The 18,992-nt window shown below is 43.7% G+C and overlaps 1 protein-coding gene across 1 annotated transcript; it reads left to right on the top strand.

Annotated features, from left to right (window-relative positions):
• The first annotated feature begins 1,547 nt into the window (after nt 1-1,547).
• LOC135917962 (mitochondrial sodium/calcium exchanger protein-like) lies at nt 1,548-18,955 on the top strand. The gene is made up of 16 exons (XM_065451610.1): nt 1,548-1,735; nt 2,680-2,832; nt 5,070-5,122; nt 5,889-5,968; nt 6,401-6,508; nt 7,191-7,358; nt 7,925-8,065; nt 10,219-10,293; nt 11,062-11,193; nt 11,897-12,090; nt 13,285-13,417; nt 14,345-14,544; nt 15,412-15,487; nt 16,053-16,133; nt 16,551-16,615; nt 17,286-18,955. The coding sequence occupies exons 1-16, from the start codon at nt 1,697-1,699 to the stop codon at nt 17,463-17,465; spliced, it is 1,878 nt and encodes a 625-aa protein (XP_065307682.1). The 5' UTR covers nt 1,548-1,696; the 3' UTR covers nt 17,466-18,955.
• Nucleotides 18,956-18,992: the final 37 nt, after the last annotated feature.

An 18,992-nucleotide genomic window follows, 5' to 3' on the forward strand; every position in this document is an offset into this window, starting at 1 on the left:
GTTGTTTATGCTCTCTTTGTAGTTCTGGGGTCGCGCGGTTTTCCAGTAACCCTAAATGTTCCAACTTGGCTTGTGGTTCTAGTATACTGACCGGCATGTCAGTCATTAACGTTGCTTGCAAATTTCCCATGTCACCACAGAATACACAGGCGGAAACTGAGGTGTCAGGGCCATAGGCTTTCGTATTGTAGCGTCGGAAATATTCCAATAAATCTTGACTATGCACCGACAGACGTACATTTAGTAGAGTTTATAATCGCCGCCCAACAATAAACTCTTGTTGCTTCACTTCTTATGTAATCTAATAGAGAATAAACTGCCCATGAAAATATTTGCCAATTGAACGCAGAGCTTTCTCATTTACGCTTTACACAGAAAATTTATTTGTTCTCCGATAACGCAAAAGACTAATTACCTATTTTGATGCTCCCTATCACGCTTTGAGTGTGTAAATAGCCTTCCATAAGCTTTCGTATTTCGAATGAATACCCCCTGCTGTAATGTCTCGTTGGCGATGGAGGTACTGAATAAATAAATAAATAAATAAAACAATGCACAGGTGCGCAAAGTTTGCTAAAGCCATAGCCCTGATAGTCGATAGTTTAATTCTATATAACGGCGTTCAAATTCAAAGCACGCCTATCATGCCACGTCTGTGGCGTCTATCAAACCTGACCACACGTCCTTTTTCTTCCGTCTATGCCTGACCATGCGTTACACAAAAATATTTTCATGCGTGATTTTCCTATACGTGCTTTTAGCATTTCGTCACCGTCTGCAGTCGCCGTCATAATAGGAGTTTTTCAATCAAAAGTGCGGAAAACAACACTCGAGAATAATCTTAATCGCAGAACAATGAAGGGATTCCACGCTCCAGTGCCGTCGTGCAGCTCTCGACAGCTGATCGAGAACGAGACACGGTGGCACCTTATCGGGCGTGACTGCGTATTTCGCGCGCTGAGAAAGCGGACGCTGCCGAGACGCGACGCAGCTTGCGGGAGGTGCCTGCTATCTAGTCCGGAGACCTGTATATAACGACATTGCATTCGCCGTTTCGTACTTCAAGCGGCCATGTTCGCACTTCTCTCTCGAGGTGCGCATGATAAGCACCGCAATGTACGTGCAGATGACGCGAGCGGGGGGGGGGGGGGGGGGCGAAGTCGAGACAACGTTGTTTTTACAGCCTCCCCTAAAAATCCACCATAACGGCACTTTTTGCATTATACGGCAGAGAGATGGAGAGGCCGAGGGAACGTACTGGAAGTTGAGTAATGGGGCGAGAAGGCGTGCGGAGGTAGGACGGGAGAGGGAAGCGTATAGCGGAACAACAAGAGCGACGTATCGTCGCGTACCAACCACCCCACCCTCCTCTACGTCGTCGCATTTGTTTTGCGGTCCAAAGTACGCGGACCGTCGTTGCACTGTCGTGATTGGCACGCAGGACAACACCGGACGTGCAAGGAGACCACGTGACTGCCTCATCCTGGACCAATGGCGGGGACTGGAGCGGCTCGCGACAGGCGCTACTTAAGCGGTGTCCCAGGCACCGCGGCCTCAGCACGGGTTCGCGCCTTCAGCCGATGCATCCACGTGAACGACTTTGGAGCGACTTTTACATCGTGCCTTTTCGTTCGGACCAGTTCTCTGAAGCGACCTCGTGTTTGAGACCTCGTTTGAGCGTCTACCATACTCCAGAATGGTGTCCACAGCTGCGGTCGAGTTTATGGCGGTTTCGGTGAGTCGTCGTCTTCTTTCCAATTCCTCAAAAGAAAATAAAAATCGGAAACCAATATATCTTAGAGGTGAAATGATGGCTATTAGCGAAGTTACTTTCGAGCTCGATTTCGAGCGTCCTAGATTGAGAAGTGATGTGCTTTCGAAATTCTTTTCATAAACCGCGCTTAGGGCCCCAATTTCAATTCAATGTGGCTTGCATAAAGCACGCGTTATGCGGTACGAAATGCCGATACGTTAAAAAAGGAAATTTTGTGGCTCACTTAAGCTCGCCAGACGATACATTGTACCCGATCTGGGAGCCTTGCGATGGGAAATATCAAAAAGGTAATGAAATAAACTGAGGCTGCAAATTACCGCTGTATATGCTGTTCTACGCAATATGACATTTATCCGGGGGATCGATTTCACTGTATTAAAAACCATAACAGTCCAGATAGCATAGCTCTTCTTGCAATTCCTAAATGCTCTATATTTTCATACGTTTTATTTTTCGACAAAGAAATACTTTGCTACAATTTGTTGCATACTTTTTCTTTCCACATGAAATCCCCCTTTTTTTTTGTCTATTACAATCGTAATCCTTATGTTCTAGTCTGCCAGAGACTTCCGGCATTTCGAAAAGAAAGCTTGGCCAACATGCCAGAACCGATAACCTCTGAAACACAAAGAATTAAAATTTGCCATACTGCCATCGGACAAAAATCTCTACATCTTTTTTCGTTTAAATGTGCTCTAGCTTTAGGAGTATTCCTGCAGTAGCGTCGATAATGTGTTTTCTGTATCTTACGACTGCAATGTTGTGGTGTATCTAAACTCGCTGTGTGCAGCATCTAAACCGGGTTCGGAGTTTTTGCCAGAGTTTGCATTCCCGATTTTACTACGCCATGCAAAACAGCACAACGACGTATGCCGCAGTTTAACTTTGGCGCACCATTCGTGCAGTGTCGGGACGTGACGAGCTTGAACCTGACTGACAAGTGTGAGTTCGTTCGTTCCGAACCATCATGTGCACCCAACATGGGTTTCGTCAACTACATGGAGATGATCTACTGCCTCCTGGGCCCGCAGCACTACGTCCAGTCACTGCTGCTCACGGTGAGTGCGCTGTTTGAGCACATAGTGTCACCTGTTAATTTCCTCGATCATGTTTAGTCCTTTAGTCACACTCGAGGAATGTCGTGTGATGGAAAAAGTTCATCGTGCAAGGGCGAGGAAGCGATTCTTGCAAACACAACTGTTACACTCTACGAATAAACTTCAAACATGTTATTATGGCTCATAGCAAAAGAAAGCGATAAAAACGGCACGTGTTTTTTTCATACACGTAAATTACAATAGCCATCGCCAGCATCATAATCGCGGCTCCAGTTACCTTCGTTCTGCGTCAGCCTAATACATCCCATACGTGCACATTTGTCATTTTTATTGCTCCACCTAATGCCAAGCTCAACTGCGTTTTCTTTTTCGTTTGCAACAATTATTTTAGTGTAGTAGGCCACGGGTTATTTTTTTCTGCGCTCATGACCTGCTCAACTGCATTTCTTGCTCTTCATGCTCGATAAATTTTCGAAGAGCTCTGCTAAACTGGGTTAGCGCCACTCTAGAGATCTCTTTCAAGCTGAGTCTTTCTGTTGTCAGTTTCCAGCGATGGCCTCACCAGAGGTTCTTAGCATTGTGTGCTAGCACCCTGAGCATGCTTGGTCACGGGCTCTATTCAAAGCCGCCAGGGAGTGAGGATTCAGTGCACAATACAATAATGACACGTACATATCTTCCTTTTAGCTTTTACATGAAGAAGAAAATGGACATCCTAAAATACAATAACCTACATTGACGACATTTCAAAATATTGCGTCATGCTTTATTAACACATAAAAATGCCACGTTCCACTTTTATGCGAATTAACGAAAAAACAGCAAACTATGTTAAGGTTACGCATTGGTGCAAGATTGCAGCTCGCAACAGATGTAATTGAAACTAATTGAATTCTGCATATATTTTTGCAGCTTATATAAAAATGGCGCTGCTTCAAAGGCAGGGGAAAACACTTTGGTGTCATGAAACCGATAAAGGTTGTATTAGTGGAGCGCACCAAGATCTAAGAGGTTCATTTTTCTCTCTCTTCTCTTTCTTATTTTTACTTGAAGAATTAGTTTTTCTGTCTATCTCTGTCAGAAGGCTGACCATCTAGAAGGAAAATTTCCAATGCTGTCGCTCCCAATAAGCAGCTGTCTTCTCCGTATCACATCGTTAAACAATGCCGCGCCACATGTCCGCGACAGGTATTGCCTAAGTTTATAGATGCCCCATAACCAGCGTCGCATGCCTCGTTACATGGTTGTGCGCAAACAACATGCTATGAAAGTTCACCACAGATAAGAGCAATCGCAACGGCGTATGAAGATGGCATCGTGCCATGGCTTGCATAAAGGTAATGGCCCGTATTGCGTCATAAAGGTGTTTCAGCTTTATGCGTGGCGACCTGAAAATGTCGGCGGCTACTTAGCTATCCATGCAAGCATTGCGATGATTATCACAGTTTGTACCAAGTAATAGTTGTGGGCTGTCATGAATAGATCAATGTTTTGTCATAGATGAGTTCTTTAAAAGTTGAAGTTGATATTGGAACTGCAGATTGTCTCGATAGAAAAAGTACTATTCATGAAGCTTTATTTTATACCCGCGTCACGTCACCTCAACATTACGCATGCACTATTCAAGTCATAACGCGCCAAAACACTTAGCGTTATAAAATAACAAGGGCTGCAAGATCAATTTATTTGTCCTTCTTTTTTTATTAGCCTTAATGGCGCACAAAAGATACAGGAATGTCTCAGCAACAACATGCATAATCGTAATCGTCGAGTAAGTGTTAGCGGTCGCCTGCCGCTCATCATAAACGAGATTAACGTGTTGCTCTCAGCAAGGTGATAAGATTGTTAAATTTTGAGGCTATTGGGTAAATATTCTAAATAGTAACCATCCGCGAGACAACACCGATATATATATTGTGCGTGTTCCACCTGTATTTAACCAATTTATGGGAACTTCTCGAGTTATAATTTAGGAGTGACTGTTGTGGTACTATATTGTACGCATACATAAAGTAGAAGAACCCTAACTACAACCATGTCTGCGCCTTGTTGAGGTATAGCAGAAGTATTTTGGTTAGCATTGCGTTAGCCCGACATGCTCAACGTGAACAGGAGGATAAAAAAGAGTAACGCCGCACGTTTTACAACATTACGGTTTGGCTTTATGCGCTATTATCCTCTACGTACCACTTGTTTGACTGATAAATGTACCTTTCCTACTCTTTTTGCACTCTCAGGTGGCGTGGTTGCTCGTGTTGTTCGTCGGCCTCGGCGTTACGTCAGGTGACTTGTAAGTGATCATCGGTCCGTTCGGCGACGAATTCATGGCTTGTCATAATTAAATTATGGGGTTCTACGTGCCAAAACCACTTTCTGATTATGAGGCACGCCGTAGTGGGGGACTCCGGAAATTTCGACCACCTGTGGTTCTTTAACGTGCACCTAAATCTAAGTACACGGGTGTTTTCGCATTTCGCCCCCATCGAACACGAGTACGAGGTCGCTGAGCACGAGGTCGCCCCCATCCCGCGACCTCGCGCTCAGCAGCCCAACACCATAGCCACTGAGCAACCACGGCGGGTGCCGGCTTCCCAGTACCGGCTTTCCCGTTTGCAAGAAGTAATTTAACGGTTGCGAAAGCCAGAGCCAGGATTGAATTAAGAAAGTAATTCACTTTTTTTATAGCGATTGGATACATTATCTTGCTTACCTCAGGTTTCGCGTCGAAATTCTCTGCAAGAATTCAAAATGCTTGTCTCTCAATATGCTTAATAAATTAACAAGAGAAATCCATGAAAAAAAATATGAACGCACGCCCTCTTATGACAGTGCGTTAAGTGAATCGCTAAAGCTCGTAACACAGCGCAACCATTTTGAATCAACTCTACCCAGGCGTATATCACCAAATTTTGTGCGAACTAAGATCATTCTAGTTTATTTAGCGTTGTTGTCTTATTTACCACGGCGTACGATACTGTACTTTGGAGGCAACAAACTCCTTATGACCGATCATCTCGCATTCAGTTGAAAAATAACACTTTATTTTTCTTTTCCAGCCTGACTCCAGCGTTGTTTGTCATCTCAAAGACGCTACACATGTCCCAGAACATGGCAGTATCCTTTGAATTATATAAATGTGAGCTGTATATCTGCAACAAAAAAATGTCTGACAACAGTTTAAATGTCGTCCTAATAGCGAGAACGTTTTATCAGTCGCTATAGTAAACTGTGAAGTGAAATAGTGCTGCAGTTTCTTTCTACAGGTTTCTTTTTATTCATAATGCATATCATCCTGCATTTTAAATGCTTGACATGACTTTGGCCCAATTCTTTGTCGTGGGTATTAGATTTGATTTCTCTAGATTTTAGCGCACACCTTTGTCGTAAATTCATAGGACTGATAACGTGTTTATATTTCCAGAACTGTATTTGATAAACAAAATAAACTACACATGCAAAGTGAGGTAGTCCAGCTGGTAGCCATTGTGATTTGATTATTTAGGTGGTTCATTGTAATGTAGTACCACGCAGATTTATATAAATATATATGATGTTGCCTTGACTAAAGTGCATGGCGTCACACTCCTGGCATTCGGGAATGGTTCTCCAGACATCTTCGCTGCCCTAGCAGGAGTGAGACAAGGATCATACGAGCTTGTCATTGGAGGCCTTATTGGTGGGTTGAACTTAGTAATCTATATTGAATTTCCCGAAGTTTCCTTGCTGTGCCAAGGTGTGCAAAACATATGTTTTGGATCAAACGATTTCTTTTGCAGTGATGTGGGAATGACTAGTCGATTTATTCATTCACTTGAATATTGAATGTTCGACAGAACAATTTCTTCTCATACTCAAACATTAGTAAAGCCTGGTTCGTTGAAAGGCAGGTGAAGTGATTCGTTTTTAATTCATTCATGAAATTTATTCAATGAAACGAACCTGGAAAAAGAACACTTTCAAACCAAACATCAGTCAGTCGTTTGCAGCACTTTTGTACCAAACAATTAACTTCGACACCACGGGAAAAGGGGTTATTAGAGCCACCCAAGCATTAAATTTACTGGTGCCACACATGACCTCTCAAGTACTTGCAAGAAGTACTAACAATACCGTATGTGAAAGGCTTCACTTGGTACTCTTGAAATCATTCATACACAGTAATATGCTTTCAGTATTGCCTAGACAATCTAGTCAGCATTATTAGGCTTTATGCAATTCATGCAATCCCTTTCGCTTGGTTTATAGTGTGTAAAAACGTTTTACTCTTGCTGTTTCCTAACAACCACCTGCCTATAACGCAGAACAATCTTACTCTGAGTACTAACCTTTACATGACTAAATTGTTTGCTCCTGCGCAGGTGGTGGGATTTTCGTCACCACAGTTGTAGCCGGATCGGTGTTTCTTTCGAAGCCTTTCAAGCTGGCCGCTCGACCCTTCACAAGGGACTGCGTGTTCTACTTCTCCGCCGCGGCTTGGGCCTTCTACTTGTTTTATACGGGAGAGATCACCATGATGCATGCTATAGGTAAGGCGAAGTTCTCTCGTTAAGATATTAAATTATTTTTGAAGTAAAATAACGATGAATAAAGATCAGATAAAAATTAGCTAGGAAACCAATGACTTCAATCGCAAGGTTCATCACCCGTAATAACTGCGTCTTATTCTGAAGTATAAAGCTTTAGTTAACAATTCACATAAGCACTTCCTTACGATGTGCTAGTGGTCGTTCTTTCGTTCATAAAGACGAGAATGACGTACCATAGTAAGAATGTTCTTGGTTTACGAAAATATCGAAATTCTACGTCAGACATGGCAGTTCTGTAGAATAATAAGTAGTTCAAAAAATTGTGACATGAACTTGTAAACATAAGTAGTTTTGCCAACCACTAAGTCCAAAGTTAAACTAGAAGGATCAAATTAAAAAGAAAAGCTGTAAACAACTTCCAATTAAGTTTTCTAAAAGAGGGCATTACAGTGGCAAAGAGCAAGCTGATTAGCTTACATAGCGAAAGAAATGGACTGAGCCTAGGCAGGAAGAAATTCAGCGTCCAGCCTTGAAGCTCAGCGTTTTGTTTCTTCATTACCATGCAGGTTTCATCTGCCTCTACTGCGTATACATTACTGTGGTCATCGTTAGCGGAATAGTTTACCAGAGGTACCTGGCTAAAGAGCAGAATAGCAAACAGCGAGACGAAGAAAAATCGTGCCACGACGAAAAGCCTTCCAAAAACGGTAGGTGCTTCACCACACGACCAGCGCTACTGGCGCTGACGGTTTGCAGCTCGAGCTGCCAAACCGGACGGGCGCCATTTCTGCGTCAGCAGTGCCACCTCACCTCGGTGCTGATACGTGTCCACCAGATCGTGTGTGTGAGATGCAGAAACCTCTCTCCGAGCTTTTGGCAGACGGCTTCACGAAAAAGTGCAACGGAAGTCCCCCTTTCTCCTGCGGGAAGGAGGAGGTCTTCCGAGACCAAGGTCGGGAACACGCACTTTCAGCAGAGGCGCGGCTGTTAAAAGGCGGTTTCGACGTTTCTGTGGCCTCACGCAAGTAAGGTATACAAAGCTGTCCTTTCAATTATTTTTCTGCTACCCTTTCACTGCACCATTCCCGCTGCCCATGACGGCCCGTGGCGTCTTTGTCTCCCTTATTATTCCAGGAGTACCTCGAGAGTCGTAAGCTCTCCGAGTTCTCATACCTTTCTCGTTCTGGTTCTGTCCATTTGTTTCTGCTTTTCATGTTGGCTATTCCATGCCGATGGCTGCGATGATTCTACTGCCACCGACTGTATTAAGGGCGTGTGAAAGCTCTCTTTCCCTTTGTCTTTTACGTTCCGTCTCATCCGCTTCCAACACTTTTTCGTTCCGTAGATTTATGCACTGTTGCAGGAGGTTCTGACTCTTACATGTTCAGCGCTGTTATTGTGACACTATTGTTGCTGGTTTCTGGTCGTGACAATGTGTTATGTACTGTACATCGGGGTGCAAAAAAAAAACATTCGAATTCCTGCAGTGTATAATAAACCAAGTGTATCTCATAGTGCAAAGACTGTCGTGTGTGGCGACTTTACATGTGCGGCTAATGTGTTGAAAATAATGCCTGATAATTGTGAATACCTTGATGCTTGGACCCATGAAGGCATGCATCTTGTTTACGGCAGCACATATATGAAGTGAAGCATGTTATCCTGCTGGTGTGTATGTGCTTTTATTTTGATGATGTCCGTGGAACCCACCTTCACACAACTTGTTAAGCCTACAGTTCAATGGAAATGGACGACGTTATGATGATTGATGTTGCATGGAGAACAACGTGTTTCGTGAGACTTGTGCTTTTCTTGACCGTCGAATATTTATCCAAGTCATAAGTCGTCTGCATATCCTGCGTTCGAGTACTGCATTTTATTACCAAACTCAGCACGCTAGCAGAAGCGCGAACAAGCCCCTGTTTGCATTCCCATGGATGTAAGCCTTTTTAAAGTGCCCTTCCTTCCAGCACTACGTTCACCTTCCTCTGTTCGTCTTTGCTTAGAACAAACGGAGACAACAATGCAATAGTGCTTGTTCCCCAAAACACGCCGTACTGTCTTTCGGAATGTGAACTAGTGCAGCGGTTTCGAATCCCCAACAATGAACGCCTTATAATATGAGTTTGAGCATAATGAACTGCATATTTTATTTATTAAAAAGTATACGGTGATAGAAGCGCCACGTGACACTTTTATTTATTTGAGTGGGAAATCGAAAAGTCTAGTATACTTCAAGAGAACTAAAAAGGAATGCAAAGTGCTCGAACGCAGGACAAATGCCTTAATTCTTGGGTCTTTGTCTTCCAGGCCCCAGCGCTAAGATGGCGCGCCTCACCGCCCACAGTGTGGTGTCCCGCCCAAGAGCGCTATAGCCCCAAACACACATGCTGGCAAATGCCAACCGTAAAGCTTAAAGACACAAATGAGTGCGTACCACACGGCCAAGCTTCCACCTACCCACAAAAAAAGAAAACCACCACCAGGTACCGCATTCTTGGTCACAAGAACAGGTACATTGCTGCAACTCAAAAAGAACAGGCAACGCGGACATGTGTCTTGCATTTAGCATAAAGGGACGGCGAGAAGATCGACGCAAGGACACGCCTGACGCAAACGCTGGCGCTTCTCCGGATCGCCAATGGGGGAAAAAAAACGCAAGTGCGAACGGAGGCTGCGAGTGCATCGAGCGTGTTCTTGTGACGGTCTTCTCGAGTCCGTTTATGGTAAATCTTCACTGGTATACCACGAAGGTACCTGTTCTCACAATATACCTTACTTTATTCGTAGCCAGCCACGTAGGACCTTATTTCATATTCCCCTGTTTGGCGCTTCCTTTCGGTTACAGAGGCATGTACAGTTTCAAGCGAAGTGACCTTCAATGGAAGACGGCACGTTTTTGACGACCCTGAGCGCAGTTATGTTGTTCCAATAGGTGAGTGCACCCGGTGTTGTTGACAACACTACCAGTCTCCCATATTACGACACTCCTGTCGTAAGCTGTTGCTTTATAGCAGCAATTTTTTTCATATGTTCGTTTACGATAAGACATGCCTCTAGGTACTCCTGTGTAGTCTTTCTCCAGATTCGTAATGTTCATCCGGACTTTGCTTACGAACTTCTGATTGAACAAATAAATAAAACTCGCCTGTCCGGAAACGTGATGTTGCGATGATGTGCTGTATTGAGTAGTATCTTTCTTTTGCCACATTTGTCTGTCTGTCATCTTGTGTCGAATCTCTTTGCCTTGCTTCTCTTTACTGTTTTCACTAATAGCTAGGTGCTTCGCTTCACTTTAAACAATCTTGTATTGGAGGTTCTTCGTACAGCGGGTGACCTTTATATACAACTGACTTCACTAATTTAAGAGTAGTTCACTAGTAGAGATTGAGCAAATAACTGTGGTCAATTTTGGCCAATCTAAGGTTTTTACTGGAACCTGTCTTTGAATGCCTTGAGGCCTGTCAAGCTGTGGAAGACAGAAACACAGCACTGTGGCTGGAGAAATACGTAATTTTTTTATGTTCTGCCATAGCCTTCCATGAGATCGAGTGATTAGAATAATCAGAGGCAAAAAAGTGACAGAAACAAAATATGTATTCAGATATAAAGGTCTTACTACTTGAAAGTTGTAAGCATTAGGTCAACCTCTCTCACGCGCTGTTGCTTCACATAATCATTCCAATTAAATTTTTGTCTATAGCCTTCAGATACCTGAACACCGAACCGCGAAATGAAGTTGAAGTGGCCGAGAAAGACAACATAGTGCCAGATCCCAATGAAGGTGTCTACTACATCAACCTCGGCGCTGATTGCCTTGAAGAGGAAGTTGATGGTGAGCCCAAGTATTCGAGATTAGTTATCTTGAAAACCGATCTGCGGCCCACTTACGATGGCTTGCAACCAATAATCTCCTTAATTGACGAATAATAGTCTGCTGTACCGGTTAGTGCAATCTTTTGTGCCCGTTTTATAGTAGTGTCACATGAACAGTGCCTTTATTGAGCTCGTAAGAGACATGGATATCGTCATGCTTCAATTAATTTGTGAGCGGAACCTGTCGCTCATGAAGTTTGAAGTGTGCGAGGCTTTGCTGAAAGCTGTCAGAAGTGGTCTGCTCACACTCGACTATAAGTTCACCGAAACTATTCCACCTCTCTGTTGCTGTGGCGAAGGAGACAATCCCAGAAGTCCATGTTTCTTAGCAGTTTACGGAACTCAAAGTTTGAGCAAAAGCTTAATTCCTGCGACGCCTAGCCACATAGCCTCGAACTTGAAGTTCTGGTTCGTAGCACCGTTTCCGACATACAGAATGATGCATTAAATTGGAATCACTATACCCTAACGAAGCAAACATCCACATTTGTTGTGGATCTCGCACGACAAAAAATGAATGACCAAATTTTCAGCCATATTCTTGATTCTCAGCTCGTAAGCTAAGTCGTATGCAAGGAACAGATTGTGTGCTTCTGCATTCGACTTAACCAACCAATTGAAGCCTCGCAAAGCTTAAAGCAGTACATTTTTTTTTCTTGCAGTGGACACACTTACCATTGTCGTCGATAAACCAAGGCGAAGCTCAAAGCTGGACAAGGCTCCTTGCATTACGCTGGAGAAGGAGGAAGAGAGTTCGACGAGCCTTGTTTTAGATGTGATCAACAAGCTTCTCTCAGTTAACTTGGACGATAAGGAAAAGGAACCGTTCCTGATGTACCTCGTCAGCATCTTTAAGGTAGCTGCCTGCCCTGTTCTTGCCCTGCGCAGGCGCGTTCAAACAACGCGAAAGCAGAGGTGGTACAATGAGTGCCGTGATATGGTCGAGCTTACTAAAGGCGAATTCTTCATTTCAAAATTTACACATAAATCCGGCATGTTTGAGGAAGCGTAGTATTGATTGATTCCCGAATAGGACAAAATAATTTCTAATTGTGCTACGTGAGTAAGGTGTACTCCAACATTAGCTTATCTAATTCGATGTAAACGTTGTAAAACACGTTACGCAGAAAATATAACCAAGGTTGCAGAGTGACAACACATCGATTTGACATTTCTTCTCCGTTCGCTTTGAGGTACGTTCTGTTGGGACTTTTGTTTGGAAGAAATTATCCACTGTACATTGCTTTTTACTCTTGTGGACGACAATACTTAAGAACAGATACGGACCCACTTCGAAAGAAGGCGTACAACAATGGTTGATTTCGCGATACTACAGCACCTTCATTGACGTCGTCAGGTTCACAATGTTATCTCATGAAGCCCTTAACTGCACAGAGACTTGTTTGCACAGAAATGATGATATCGACGTCCCCACTACGCCTAATGGGCTTTAGTTTAGTACATTACACTCTAGGTATATAGAAAAATATAGATTACGAGTAAGCACAAAGAGTTAATTGCATTGTTTGCTTGCCTTTGCTATCATTCGGCGAGACGTTGCAGCAGATACCATAGAAACGTCTGCGCCGATATGTCCTAAGCAAATTTTCACAGAATGCTGCTTTCTAGGATAGCATGGAATTGTAATGGCATATATTAGGCTATAAGCTAGGGCAAGCTCAACAACAGATTACGACAGAGAGAGAAAGGTAAAGGAAAGACAGGGAGGTTAACCAGAGATTATCTCCGGCTGGCTACCCTGTACTGGGGGAGGGGCAAGGGGATGCGATACGTAAGAGAGAGAAGGATAAAAAAAAACTACACACACACGCACGTACACACTAACTGTTTGTGTGGGCACTGTCACGCAGCCCGCGAAGGCATTCCTAGTGTTACCCACTGTAACCGTACAATCCTACGTCACACAGATGCGCAGCTTAGGCTATATAGCTGGTGCAGTGATTTAACCTGTTTTTTGCGCGCTCATTTGTTACTTTCCTAGCGGCAAAGAGAACATGACTCCAGCGCTGTTCCTCTTCCTCTCCCATAGATTCCTGTGTTCTTTGCGTTGGCAATAACGACGCCCGTGGTGGACCTCACCAAGAAGAACAACAACTGGTGCCGCCCTCTCAACGTGATCCACTGCATTACGGTCCCCGTATTCCTCGTCTTTGTCTTTGGGCGTAAGCAGTCATTTCGTGCAATTTGCAGGATCCGTTCACAAGAATTTCTTGTAGATTTCACAAAGTAGCCGCACTGAAGATCGAGTCACGTTACACATTGATAAATTGATAAAGAACGATTACAGGCGCTCGCTCATCTGCTTGCTATACTGAATTTCTCGGTAGAAAACTCCCTGAAAACGTGTGGTTTTCATAGAGTTTTCGATACTGCACATTAGCGTTAATGTTTGCATGAATGCTCAAATCGCTTGATTGCACTAAACTTCAAGTTAAAATTATTTAGGCTTTCCACATGAACGCGGAAACTACCGCATTTACGCGGCTAGTACTCTAACAACCTTTGATAAAGGATTACTCAGAAGTGGAGGTCGACCTTATAATGCGAATGATTTAGATTTTGTGTGCGTGTTCTGAGCTATATCTACATGTCATACGTGCATTTTCCATGTATCTATCTCACAACGAAAACGCTGCCACTAATCCTTTGTGCCTACCCAGCGGACACTTGCCGGAAATGTCTGTATTTCTATCCACTCGTTTAGATAGGTAACGTACGTAACTTCTGACCCCACTTAAGCCGGTCAACCTCCGGATCCGGACGACTGTCAGAACAATAGAACAGTGGATATAACTGGAACTGTGGAACTATAGAACTGTGGATTTTCGGCAATTGTGCGTTGGGTAAGTAGGCAAAATATATGACAGCGTTGCGGTTGTAAGACAGATGTATAAAGACTGCTACGCATGCTACCTAGAAATAGCCAGGAACAGGCGCGTTCTGCTGATAATCGAAAGCTTTTATTCTCTGGAAAAAAATATATCTATACGCACAATACGGTAATAAAACAATGAAGCCGGCTCAATATTTTCTCTTCGTACTCGCTTCTAACGTGGATCGCTGCCCTCCTATCCAACTTACGCACGCAGTGGGAAAAGTGGAGATTGGCGGTGTGGTTCCCCTCTGGACAGTCGTTGCCGCGGCGGGGGCTCTGGTTGGGGTGGCCGTGCTGCTCACGTCCGAGAACGACAAGGCGCCAAAGTACCACTTCGCCTTTGCCTACGCCGGCTTCTTTGTCGGCGTCGTCTGGATATACGTGATCTCCATGGAAATCGTCGTCTTGCTGCAGGTGAGAACAGGTGCCGGCCAACTGAACGTTCTTGCTGGAGTGTCGTTTTATTCGACGCACCCGACTGACATTCCATTTAGGCTCCGTTTTGTACATGGCTCGCCTGAAGGCAATCAACCAAGGAGATTCATAAGCATCATTAGAGGAAGTCGCGCAACGTTGCCATTTTATTTTACCTCATGCAGGCGCGCACAGCGAAGCTGCATTGTTTTTTTGTGGACGTCGTGCTAAGTGAGGCGATTGTCGAAAGGCGCATAAATAGTTTGAACTTGCTTACAAGCTGTTTGGTTCTATGCGTTATTTCTCAGAACTGGGCTTTCGGAGAAACTAGGAAGAGCAGGCGGAAGAGAGCTCTGGCAGCAAAAAGTTTTGGTTTAGTTTTGGCTTCCGCCCAAAAATTGAGCATGCCACATCAATTTCATCACGTTTACTAGGTTAGCATGAAAAATAGGCTAGTGCGATGCATCTACTACTTGCATCGCGCATAGTAAAGTGTTCTTCCTGTTTTATGGCGCTTACATGTATTAAACTCAATGCTCTGCACGGAGTGAGCGTCACAGGAAGTTGAACTTTTCTTATGCCATCCTTGCGAATAGTGTACGCTACATTAATTTCAAGTACGGACGAAATGAAAAGAATGTAAATAATTAAAACAACAAGTTTTGCTTCTACTGCTCATTGGAAACTGCAATGAGAACTTGATAGTATTGACTTCACTAGCATATCTGAAATATGTGGCATAAAATGCTGGGAATCACAGGTTATGCAGCGCTGCGTTATGCAGTACTGCGCTAGTACTAACGCAGTTTTTGTTCGTGTCATGTAATTTTAGAAACAAAAATGAGGTTATCTTTTTTTTATTTGCAGGCCATCGGGATCGTATTTCGCATTAGTGACGGCATACTTGGACTCACAATACTCGCATGGGGAAATGGCCTTCTGGGTAAGTATTATTATGATTGCTGTCCACGTAAATAACGAGCCGTCATGTGTCCAACTGCTAACCGAACGTGTAGTTTGTTGTGGCCTCATCTGAGTCATGTTTTGGGGGTTTTAGATAGGTGTGGCGGTTGAAAAATTTTTAGGGTCTTACAACTTATAAGCGGAGGGTTGTTTCTAAAGAAGACTATTCGCTTTGTTCTCACCTCTTTCGCCCAAATCCGCTGAACAAATTCGCCTGCATCCTCGTATTCGTGTGTCGATCTTTCTCCTACTCACACAATATTCAGACGGCCTCTACGTATCGTTCACGTGAATAACACGAGAAAGATCCGGTATTATAAATAAACATGAAGAACTTTCAAGGGACCGAATCATATAAAGCACGATGCAGTAATCCATATACCCTTCAATGAAATTATGTCAGTTAAATACCCACCAGTGTCAATCAAGATTTTTTTGTTTAACTTTCTGAGGCGACATTTATTGATATACTTCACTGCAAATGAAGACAGGATCTGTGAGGCACAAACCTAGAACCACCTTCTGTTACACTTATTTTTTTTCAGATTTCCTGGCCAACGTGAACATCGCAAGGAAAGGATACCCACGAATGTCAATATCCGCCTGCTTTGGAACACCCTGTCTGAGTATCCTTTACCCAGTGAAATTAATTATGCGCCTATTTAGTTCTCATGGGTACCTTACTACGCTATCCATTAACATTACGTTGCACTTTTGTCATTTTTCATGCACTCACAGGATGTGCAGAGAAGTGGTGATGTACATCTGAAATAAATGTTCAGCTTGGTAGTTTCATAAACTATGTTGCTGGGTCCACCGAGATAATGTTTCAGTCCTGCACAGTTATCTATTCCAGCAATCTGATTCGCAGTACAGCTAAATATTGATTTACAAACGCTCGTTCAGTACACTCCATATGACACTTTACTTCTCAATTCTGGTTTTTGAATATTATTTCTACCAATATGATGAGTGCAGTTCACTTTAAAAATTTCTTCATTGTATCACTGTCTCGTACGATCTCCTTAACTACTGACCTACAGCCCTCCTGCTTGGTGTTGGTATTCCGTCCATTATTCAGCTAGCAGGAACAAACAACGTTCTTGTGGTGAGTATGCGAAATATCGTGGCATTTCTCCAATACGGTCATTTCGGAATGCTGCTGTGGCTGTTACACCCTGTTGTTATGGCGTTTCTGCAAATTTATTCTTTCTTCACAACTTTTATTGCGCAAGATTAACATATCGTGCTGGCATCACTGTTTATTCCACCTACATATTTTTTTTCAGTTTCTTCCATTATCGACTTTTCTATTCCATGTTATCTGACGGTCTCTTTGGTAATCTTCAAGTGCCTTCCACAAGCTTTTAGGACCAAGAATAATTTAAGGCACGTGATCTAGGATATAGCACAGAGGGAAATAGCTTGTCACGTCCAGAAGCTACGCTGTGGGCTATGAGGTACCCCGTAGGGAAGGACTGCGGAAGGAGTTTGACAACCTAGGGGCTCTTTAATTAAAGTGCACGAAAGCATAAACACCACGAGCGTTTATGCATTTCACCCCCTTCTAAATGCGACCGCTGCCCGCAACCTACAAATTCAGCTGAAATGAAGCGACGGTATCTGACGTTCCCCCCCCCCCCTTTTTTTTTTACGTCTCCGCAGAACGGGGCTGCACATATTACGTTGGTTTCTTTCGCGCCTCCTGCGCTTTGTTGCCTACCGACGATTCATCAAACGAACGACCTTGTCTCTTTTGCTTTGTTTTTCTTGGACAGCTCCACTACAGCAAGCTGATCACAGTGCTCTTCTCTGGCCTGGCCACCAGCCTCCTTTCTTCATTGGCCACGATGCTGGTGACTCGTTTCCAGAGCAGGCGCTTCTACGGCGGCATGCTCCTCGCAATCTACTTCACGTTCCTCGTCGCCGCTGTACTCGTGGAATCAGGAATGGTGTGAAGAGCAGACATAGAAGCACACGCACAACAAGAAAAAGGATGTAAACTTTATGAGTTTACTGCTGCCCTAAAGCTCTCGATGGGAGGAAATAACGCGTGGCGTGGGAAAACGCGTTTCCCACACGAAGCTGCCTCGCGTGTGTCCTTTACGCTACTTTATCAATATTTTGAGTGGCGGTTACCAAGAGCGCGCCGTGGTAATTACATAGGCTTTGGCTGGAACAATCAGTCAGTGAATAAAAGCGCGTCGAGCTGTGCGTGCATTCGCACTCTTAGCCCGTCGCTGTTTTTTCTCGTATTTTCAAGAGCCAGCCTTTGTAATTGGCGGTTGGACATGACGTCCACGCTTGTATATGGAAACCAACGGCACGCGAATGAAATAGCCGCGGTTGCTGTAATCTTCTCTTTTTCCCTTCAACGGCAGCCGACACGAACGACAAAGATCGCACACCTCGTCTCATTGAATGGACGGCACTGTGAAAGACCGCACACTCACACGAATACAAACGGCTGCTCGTCTTAATTGCATTTTTGTACAAAGCAGAAAACCATGACGTCTGTCTGCTTGTGTATGGAGAAACTTGCGCAAGAGATTATGACTTCTCTGTGGCATTCTGTAAAAATTGTTCCACTCTGCGCATTGTAAACTCCCGTGTTTTATAGCTTGTGGGAGAGTCATTTTGTGTGATCGGACTAGTTTTGCAAATTTTCGCCTTTGTCTTCAGCTGGTGATGGCCAAGTATTTGCTTTTGGGTTGATGTTTCCGCACGTGTTTTGCGGGGAAATGTACAAAAATATTTATTTGCATTTCCAAAGGTCGACGTATACACACTTGCTGTTTCCGGCGCTCTTTTGCGCCTGTAGTTCGATTTCTTGAAAAGTGCATATTTATTTATAATGCATGGGATGGTCCTCATGCCTCCAAGTGCCGCACATAGAGTGACTTAGTGTGGTTATCGGGGTTTCTTTTTGGATGATTTTTGTTCGCGGGGGCTTACTTCTTGAAAATTAAGAATGGCGTTAGATCTGAAATATATTAGCAGTTTTGTTTTTGGTTATCACCTGCGCTAGTCAGAATCTCTGCCAGTTTTGCTGAAGGTTATGGCGGCGTTTCGTTCATGTTTAACTTTTTCGCAGCCCGGTTGTCTCACTCAGTCAATAGACCTCAGATTTTCTTTTTGTCTCTGGAGGACGCCATTCCTTTTTTTATGCACTTAACTCTTGCGGGAAAGCTGGCTGTGGTGACGCCTAAGTGATGGCGAATGAATGTAGCAACTATTGATCGAACTAACGGGAAGATGGCGTGGGTTTGCTTCCTTCAGCGAGGCCCATGCGCTGGAGTGCTTTGAAATCTCTGGTGTGAATACGTGTGAACCGAAGCGCGATGTTGCTTATTGAGACTATTTTACATATGCATTTCTTTATTTCGTATGATTGTACCGCTGTTTGTTTTGTACTCACTGCAATAAATTTTATCTGACGTTGAAAATGCTTTTATTGCTTTATTTCTCGTATTCATACCTGTATT

This window comes from Dermacentor albipictus, chromosome 2 (assembly GCF_038994185.2).
Source record: "Dermacentor albipictus isolate Rhodes 1998 colony chromosome 2, USDA_Dalb.pri_finalv2, whole genome shotgun sequence".
Lineage (NCBI taxonomy): Eukaryota > Metazoa > Arthropoda > Arachnida > Ixodida > Ixodidae > Dermacentor > Dermacentor albipictus.